Source organism: Berghia stephanieae, chromosome 6 (genome assembly GCF_034508935.2).
Source record: "Berghia stephanieae isolate SIO BIC M18660-M18661 chromosome 6, UCSD_Bste_1.3, whole genome shotgun sequence".
NCBI lineage: Eukaryota > Metazoa > Mollusca > Gastropoda > Nudibranchia > Aeolidiidae > Berghia > Berghia stephanieae.
The window spans coordinates 62,739,576-62,749,575 of NC_088365.1; the positions used below are offsets into that span (position 1 = coordinate 62,739,576).

The 10,000-nt window shown below is 38.4% G+C and overlaps 1 protein-coding gene across 3 annotated transcripts in view; it reads left to right on the forward strand.

Annotated features, from left to right (window-relative positions):
* Window positions 1–10,000, forward strand: part of LOC144975416 (cAMP-dependent protein kinase type II regulatory subunit-like) — a 214,020-nt gene that overhangs the window by 90,988 nt on the left and 113,032 nt on the right. For all 3 annotated transcript variants that reach the window (XM_078919459.1, XM_078919461.1, XM_078919460.1), the window contains exon 5: window positions 1,724–1,788. In XM_078919459.1, coding sequence (XP_078775585.1) covers window positions 1,724–1,788 — 65 coding nt within the window. The remainder of the gene's footprint in view (window positions 1–1,723; window positions 1,789–10,000) is intronic.

Sequence of the window (10,000 nt, forward strand, 5' to 3'; positions counted from 1 at the left end):
CCCGGGTTTGAGAGATTTTGACAAGACGAAAATCATTCCATTTTAATCCATCGTTATTTGGAGGATGAAAATTTCGGCCACATTTTTTTAAAAAATGGCTTTTTTTTTTCTTTTCTTCTCCCTTTCGCTTTCCAGTCAGTGTACGGTGGAGTAGGTGTTGTATTCGGCCGTACTCTGGAAAAATAACAAAACCCATATTTTAAAATTTGGCCAGAAAACTCGTCCTTCGAATATCGATCGATTTATACGACTCTCATCTTGGCAAAAATACGCTCAAACCTGGGACTTCGGGAAGTGATTTCTTTTTTTTTTTTTTGCTGCCAAGAGGAGGGTAATTTAAATCCATTCGATATTCGAAGGACGAGTTTTCTGGCCAAAATTTCAAATATGTTTTCTTTTTTTTTCTCTCCAGAGTACGGCAGTATTGAGAGCGCTGTTTAAATAATATTAGAAATAATGATATTAATATTATCATGGCTAACGCCATAATGGTGAATTTGAATTGAATTATAACTGTATTATTATTACTCAGTGTGGTTTTATGTTTTATATTACAGTGCACATGAGTGCAAACTTAAGTGGCTCTTCCCGGCAAGCTGGCCTCGTTGGAACATTTTAAAAAAATAATTCGTATATCTAGCTGTGAGGAGTTGAAAATAGAAGTCGCTATAGATAGTATGCGCTTGGCTAAGATGCTCACAACATTGCCATCCGGAAGTATAGCGGACCAACACACAAAACTGTGTGTATCCATGAACGTTTATCGTCGGGTTAACACAGTTCAGTGAGCATTATTAATAAACGCGGATGGCAAAAAACAATAACAAAGACCTGAGTGACGTCATCTTCGAACTATATATTACATTTCCATGTGCTCGAGGTCATTGGTCACATTGGAATATGTGCTCAAAGTGACCCACTTAGTGAAAAGTGTTCACATTTTTTTTTATCACGATTGGTCATTTTGTTCAGCTTGACACTTGGGTATGTTTACAACTTTCATAAACAAAGCAGCGTGTTTACATTTCTGAAGAATTATCCAATCGTTGGACAGCAACAAATCATGTGATTGATGACTTGGTTGGACGAAAACATGAATATAGATAGTATGCAGATGACGTCACTCAGGCCTTTGTTATTGTTTTTGCCATCCGCGTTTGTGAGTTGTTCTCACTAAACTGTATTAACCAGACTATAAAAGTTCATGGTTACACAGAGTTTGTGTGTTGGTCCGTTATACTTCCGGATGGCAATTTTGTGAACTCCTTGGCCAAGCGCATTCTATCTATAGTTCGCTCCTATTTGGTTGATTAATGCATTCACTCAATATTATGAAGTGAGTTTTGCCCATCCAAATACTTGGTCCTCCAAATAACGATCGATTTAGATGACCCTTTCTTGACAAAAAAAACCCAACCCCCCCCCCCCCCAAAAAAAAAAAAAAAAAATAATAAAAAAATATAAACAACAACAAAAAAAAAACAACAAAAAAAAAAAAAAAAAAAACGAAAACAAAACAAAACAAAACAACTCTCAAACAAGGGACTTAAGGGGACTTAAGGAAAACTTCGCGAGATCTCGAATTTGAAAGTTTTATTTTTGTTGTTGTTGTTGCCAAGATGAGGGTAATTTAAATCGATCGATTTTTTATAGGACAGGTTTCTCTGGCTAAATTTTAAAGTTAACATTTTTTAAATTGTAAAATTTGTATTCCATCTCCCAGGTAACCCCGGACGATGTGATTATCCAACAAGGGGATGACGGAGACAATTTTTACGTCATCGACAGGTACGTGCTGTCATTTCATTTCCCCATCTCTCCTTTCTTGATTAAAAAAAAAATAAATTCGTGGGCTATTTGCCCCCCACTCCCTCGCCCTAACCCCTTTAACTCTTTCCTTACCGGTAGTGCCGCGCTGAGGACCGGACCGAGGACCGGTCCCACGGTCTTTTAGCTGTGAACCGTGGTCCAGTCCCAAAGAGGAAGACCGCCGGCGGTCCTCACTTCTTATCACCTTTCAACGGTCTCGCGCCATACTACTTCCCCAGCGATTCGTTGCCTCGGTCCTTTGCCTATCTTCCACCAATCACCACCCATCCCACTTAATTAATCGCACCCACCCCCCTTTGCCATACACTAAACGACACAGACGACCATAGAGGCAGACGACCACCTCCCTCCACTCCGCAAAACCGCCCTTTCGTGTGTGAGATGGGGGGAACAGGAGGCGCACGCCTTGGACGATTCCATTATACGGGGTAAATTTCAAAATTTACTACACCATAATGATCGCAATGACAATGATCTATGATGAAGGCATGACCCCTCTTCTCTAATGGGTTATTGTTTGAAATGTATGTGACTACTAAAGATGTGTGTGTGTGTGTGTGTGTGTGTGTGTGTGTGTGTCGAACCTAGCAAGTTGCAAGTCTGATTTTTTGTTTTCTTTTGTCCATCTCTTGTCGCCACTCCTTTCTATCGCATTGTTGTCATTTAAAATAATACAATAATATTAAAATTTCGTTTGGTGTTTTAACTAATCAAGTAATATGAGTTTCATTAGTTTCTTCCGTCCAAAAAACCCAGTTATAACGTCTGTATTTTTAAAAGGTCCAATAGAATATTTGGGGACCCCGATAGCTCAGTTGATAGAGCACTCTCTTTATACGCAAAGGGCCAGAGATCGATCCCGGGTGCAGTCGATTTTTTTCTGAATCCCTGTCTACTCAGCAATGAATGGGTAGCTGAGTTTGTTAGATCTGGCGAAAAGTCACCATCGACCCCTCTTATCACCTCATCCACCCCTCTTATTATAACTTCACGTCTCTCTCTTACTCTTCAATGCTCGCTGCCCTCTAATGTGTGTGTGTGTGGGGGGGGGGGGGGGGGGGGGGGGGGGGGGGAGGGGGGGGTAGGAGTTGCGTGTGTGTATCAACGCCACGAACAACTCGATCAACGCCTTGGGCGATGCCATTATCTCCGTTAATGGGGATAAATTTCAAATTTTATTAAATTATCGAAGTAACAATGAAGTACGGTGAGCAAATAAAGAAGGCATCACCCTCTTCTCTAATTAGGTTACAATTTGAAATGAGTGTGACTACTCCGTGTGTTTTACTCCTGTAGGCCACGGTTTTCATCGTGTAGCGGTCTTTAACGGTTCAAGAATGAACGGACCGGTCTAGAGACCGGTCCTTGCGGTCTTCATTTCCCAAGGACCGTAGGACCGTGGTCCTTAAGCTTGCCAAGGACCGCTCCGCACTAGCTGAAACATACTCATTTACACACACAAGCACATACACACACACAAACAACACACACACACACAACACAAACCAAACCTATCTTGCTTCTCATACCATCTACTAAAATCGAAACAAATATGTTTTAAGCGAATGTTTAAAAATAGACAAAGATTCTTTTTGACGAATGCTCTGCGGTAAGGCGTTCCAAATAGAGGGTCCGAAATGGGATATTTCACTTACTGATGATAAAAGTGGTTCCTCTCCTCCTGCTCGATCCTCTACCTCCTCTCATAATATTATATCTTTATTTGCCCTGTGCTCCAAATATGAGACTCTCAGGATTTTCCTGCTGTAGCTCATGTTATTATTTTCAAAAGCACAGATTCGGTTTTCTAGATCAACAGCGAGAGTCCCATGTTTCACAGGCATAAGAACAGGACGGATAGAATCACAGTACCAGCGATCTGTACAATTTGAACTTGACTCCAAAATCAGCATTGTTTTCCCATATAATATTAGCGGTATAAGTCTCGTTTTGGCTGCTGTTGCCATTCTGCCGTTTAAAAAAAAAAAAAAAAAGAACACAGTATGTGCCATTTGGTTAACATTGCATATACTGTGTTTTTAAAAACAACGCAGCATTCCAGTTCTTGCTATCAAACACATTTTTGTTTTCATATAGATAGTATGCGCTTGGCTGAGAAGCTCATAACATTGCCATCCGGAAGTATAACGGACCAGCACACAAAACTGTGTGTATCCATGAACGTTTATAGTCAGGTTAATACAGTTCAGTGAGCATTACTCATAAACGCGGATGGCAAAAAACAATAACAAAGACCTGAGTGACGTCATCTTCGAACTATCTATAGATAGAACGAAGATGACGTCACACAGGCCTTTGTTATTGTTTTTGCCATCCGCGTTTGTGAGTTGTTCTCACTAAACTGTATCAACCAGACTATAAAAGTTCATGGTTACACAGAGTTTGTGTGTTGGTCCGTTATACTTCCGGATGGCAATGTTGTGAACTCCTTGGCCAAGCGCATTCTATCTATAATACATTATCCACACAATTAATACATGGAACATTGTCCTATTTATTGCTATGTCTTCCCGGGTTGAACTGTTGATTTTGGTTGATAATGTACAAGTTTCAAGTACTGTTCAATGAGTACCAAGTGTAAACTGTGACTGGGATTGACGCGTTGTTATGGAAGAATGCCTGTCTTGTCTTATCTCTTTATTGTCGACCGTTGACATGATAAGCAAGACGTTTGGTGGTCTCAATCAAGACTTTGGGGGGATGTTTGATTTGGTGTGTGTGTGTGTGTGTGTGTGTGTGTGTGTGTGTGTGTGTGTGTGTGTGAAGGTGATAGCGTTATTATTATTATTAAAAAAAATAAAATTTATTATTGTTATTGTTATTATTGTTATTGTTAGTCTACTTCTGCTTCTTCTTCTTCTTCTTCTTCTTCTTCTTCTTCTTCTTCTTCTTCTTCTTCTTCTTCTTCTTCTTCTTCTTCTTCTTTCTTCTTTCTTCTTTCTTCTTTCTTCTTTCTTCTTTCTTGTTGTTGTTGTTGTTGTTGTTGTCGTCGTCGTCGTCGTCGTCGTCGGCGTCGTCGTCGGCGTCGTCGTCGTCGTCGTCGTCGTCATTATTATTATTATTATTATTATTGTTATTATTATTATTATTATTATTATTATTATTATTATTATTATTATTATTATTATTATTATTATTATTATTATTATCGTCGTCGTCGTCGTCGTCGTCGTCGTCGTCGTCGTCATTATTATTATTATTATTATTATTATTATTATTATTATTATTATTATTATTATTATTATTATTGTTATTATTATTATTATTATTGTTTATTATTATTATTATTATTATTATTATTATTATTATTATTATTATTATTATTATTATTATTATTATTATTATTATTATTATTATTATTATTATTGTTATTGTTATTGTTATTATTATTATTATTATTATTATTATTATTATTATTATTATTATTATTATTATTATTATTAGAGGTCAACATGGGCTCTTGAATTATCACAATGGAGCAAGGATTTTTGTTGCTGCTGCTGCTGTTGTTATTGTTGTTGTGGTTGTTGTTATTGTGGTCACACAAACTCCATATTATGTGCGTGTTGTTAGCTAGCTATTCATTGTAAAGCTCTTTGAGAACGTTATGGAGATATTGGGCCATAAAAATGTTCCAAGTTTAACTGAGGCGTGTCGATTTTGTTCCTTCAACTTAAAGGCCCTGAGACAATGGACCACATCGTCATCCACTGCCCAGTGACAAGCCTATCAGGAGGCTACGAGACAGCCTATAAGGCAGGAAAAGAATTTGAAGAATGGATTAAAAGATTCAAAATAGAGCTCTAGCCATTCGATACTACTACTACTACTACTAATGTATTATGAAAGGAAACCAGAAAATAACAAACACACACACACACTCACGCACACTCACCCAAACAAATATACCAAAGAAAAAAAAAAAAGCAACAACAAAAACAAAACAACAACAAAGGAAACAGACAAAATATTGAAATTTCCCTATACTACGGACATGATCATGCATTTTTAAAACCGAATTTTGCTTTTCTGTGAGCCATTTCAACATTACAATAATAGCCGGCCGACGTGCACTTATTTGCAGGTCTGATAACCTAATTCCTTATGGGCTCATTGTCGTAATGTAAATCTCCAAAAAAGACGCAAAATATTGTCCATTACAACAATGTTAAACTAGGCCCATAAGAGGTTTCGAGTGTCCGGAACTGGATTATAAAATAAAATAAATAAAAATAAAATAAAATAAATTAGTCTTTTGCCACAAAAGAAAACAAATCGTGAGTTGTATTCAATAGTTCAACCAATGAAAACCAAATAATGACGTCAAACTGCCTGTACTTTTGGATTTCAGTGCCAGGCTATAACATAACGATGGCTACGGACGGACAGACAAGCTCACTGTTTTTGCAGGGGTTGGTCGTTGTTGTTTCGTTGTAGTCCAATGTTTGTAACGAAATCGGGTCGAACGCCGAACCCGAACGCCGAACCCGAACGGATATAGCCTTCTCACGTGACCATGAACGAGATCTGGATAGTGAAGACTCTCAAGCCGTATGCAGCATCGGATCTAAGGTCACGTGATAGAGGATAGCTTGGGTTGCTGTTGACTTGTGTTAGGGGAGGGGCAAGGTCAGTGTCATTCAATAGTATATAATTGTGCATGTGGCGCTCTATACAGAGAGAAAATTATAAATTGATTACGGGGGAAGGTGGGGGGGGGGGGGGGGGGAGGGGGGGGGTTGACCCACAAACGATCGAGGTGTTGGGCTTCGGGTAGACCATGATACGAAATCAAAGAGAAAAGGCCAAGTGGATGGTGGAAATGGTTGGGGGGGGGGGGGGGGGTGGGAGGGGGGGGGGGTGTAGTGACAATCAGCATGGGATGTATATATTAACATTAATAATATAGGCAATAGATGACCAGGGATGTGTATTGTTTGTGTATTGTTTGTATATGTTTGTGTGTGTGTGTGTGTGTGTGTGCGCGTGTGTGTGTGTGTGTGTGAAAGGGATTACACAAAAACACCTTTCTCTGTAGCTTCCAAATGATTACGTATACGATAAATTTGAAACCCATTGTTTGAATCAGCTCACTAATTAATTCCTGAGCCTTGAGATGGTGACGCAACTATTACATACAAGACCTTGCAGTCGAGACGGCAGGGCTTTTGGGTTACACAACCACTATTTACCCATCGGTCAGCGGTACTCTTTGATGTATACAACACTCACCGCCTTTACGCAAAGCCGCCTGCCCATAAATCAAGAGATGGTCTCCTAACTGTTCACAAGCGAACTGTCAAACGAGCAATCGATGATTGGATAAGAATCTCAAGATCTCATATAATAAGGTAAGTTTTGGAGAGGTGATATCCCCCACCGTCATCGGACAGAACTTTCATTGCGTTATATCATATGAGCTCCGCCTCCTCTTTCTATTCCGGAGTGACGAGATTAGACGAGAAGACGCGAGAAAAAAAATGGTCACGTGTTGGGCAAGTCGTTCGTTAGGCGAGCTTCGGTGTCTAACTATAACTCCGTATTGACCATTCCGTTGCCACTGTTAATAACCCAACTCCACCCCATCTGCTTCTGGTATAGATAGAATGCGCTTGGCCAATGAGTTCACAACATCTGCCGCTGGTATTGTCTGAGGTAGACAATGACAATCCTCCAATCGTCTATTCAACCTTGCAAGACTTACGTCACACTGCCGAACTCTGACCTCCCCCCCCCCCCCAAAAAAAAAAAAAAAAGAAAAAACAACAAAAAAAAAACAAACAAACAAAAAACCAAAACAAAAAACAAAAAACAAAACAAACAAATTATTTTAAAAAATATTTTAAAAATCCCACAAAAACAACAACAAACAAAAACAAAAATTATTATTATTATTATTATTATTATTATTATTATTATTATTATTATTATTATTATTATTATTATTATTATTATTATTATTATTATTATTATTATTATTATTATTATTATTATTATTATTATTATTATTATTAAATTGAAAGAGCCTCCCAAGCATTTTGATTCTGACACCAATGACGACAATCTCTTCACCGTTTCGATATTATAATAGTCACTCGCGATATTTTTGATTCAACGACCTAATAATATCCTATCGGATTGATTTGCAGCGATGCAGTATATTTAGCACGCATGACGATCATCGAATTACCGATTACCGATTACCGATTATCGATATTCTAGGCCCGAGCCGAAAAGACTTTCGATAATCGATTTGATTCGGTACGGATCAATATTACGTTATATTAATTCAATTTGGTGCGCGTTAATGGCGCGAATTATCTTCTCGGTTCAATTCGTTCGGGTAGATATAATATAGAGCAGTAAAGTTAGGTGCCCCAAACGTAAACAAAGGTCGAGAAGCACGTGGCAAACCACATGTTCCTGTCTTGACAGCTCACGTTCCAATGTAAATAATAGAAAAAAATAACCTTTAAAATTTGGCTGTTAGGTGGCAAAAGAAACACATATTCATAAATACTCGATCATGCATCAAATAATGTCTAGATATGGATATTTTATGGAACAAAAGGTAAAATTTTCTAAAATTTATCAAAAGTTACAGTCTATCTATTTTTAGACCAGAGCAAATTATTGCGCTGGTGTGAACAAAACGAGAATTATTCGGAGCCTGATTTTCATAATAATTTAGCCTTATATTATTATTTCTGCAACTGTTAGATTTTATGTAAACATATTTTCAATACTGAAAGTCTATTGCCTACAACTCAAACTACAAAATTGGGAGACCTATATTGTGCGTAAATTATTCCGGTCCCTAACGGAAATCACTAGCAACTTGTTATTGTTTACGTTTGGGGCAGCAAACTTTACTGTTCTATAGTCGAGAAGAACGGACGGGAGAGAGAGGGGGTAATGTTGGGCGTTACGTTACGCTGAATTTGGAGTCGACTCCTTACGGGACGATATAGATAGAATGCGCTTGGCCAAGGAGTTCACAACATTGCCATCCGGAAGTATAACGGACCAACACACAAACTCTGTGTAACCATGAACTTTTATAGTATGGTTAATGCAGTTTAGTGAGAACAACTCACAAACGCCGATGGCAAAAACAATAACAAAGGCCCGAGTGACGTCATCTGCATACTATCTATAGTCGAGAAGAACGGACGGGAGAGAGAGCGTAATGTTGGGCGTTACGTTACGCTGAATTCGGAGTCGACTCCTAACGGGACGATATACAAGGGCGGGCTGATATACAAGTACCGTTTTGTTATAACTTTTTGTTTTTGTTTTCAACAACACATACAAACGTAATACAATTTTTAAAAATTAACATAATTGAGCTTTTATATAGCGCAACATCCACTAAACGTGCTCAAAGCTCTTTACAAGTGGTCCCTTGCCAACAGCAACATTTAACATGTGGGACGGTACGTGACGCGTGTTAGGCGATATTACATTTTTTTTTCGGACAGAGACAACGCTGTTAACGGCCAGGTACTCATTTTACACCCGAGTACGGTGAGAGAATGTGAGGAAAGAGCCGCCATCTCCAAGGACTCAACTATGCGCCGAAATGAAAGCTTAGAATCTCAACTATGCATAGTACGTACCATTTATTTGTTTCCACACAATCGGCTTTGTAAACTCATGCATGGCCTGATACTGACGAGCAAATGACGTCAAAAGACAATTCTTTTGCCACAAAAGAAAACAAATCGTGAGTTGTATTCAATAGTTCAACCAATGGGACCACGTGTTTCCATAAGCACTACTAATGACAACTCACTAGGCGGTGTAAAAACCAAATAATGGCGTCAAAATGCCAGTCTTTTTGGGTTTCAGTGTCAGGCTATAACTTTACAATGGCTATGGTCATAGTGTCAGGATATTAGTTAACGATGGCTACGAATCGAATCGAGTTCGGTCGTAGCCATCGTTAACTTATAGCCTGACGTTAGAATCCTCTGGGACTTACAGTTTGACGTCATTTTTTTTTAAGTTGTTGTTTTTTTTTTGTTTTTTTGTTTTGCACCGCCTAGTGAGTTTTTGTTAGTAGAGCTCAAGGAAACAAGTGATTTCATTGGTTGAACTGTTTAATACAACTCACGATTTGTTTTCTTTTGTGGCCAAAGACTTGTCT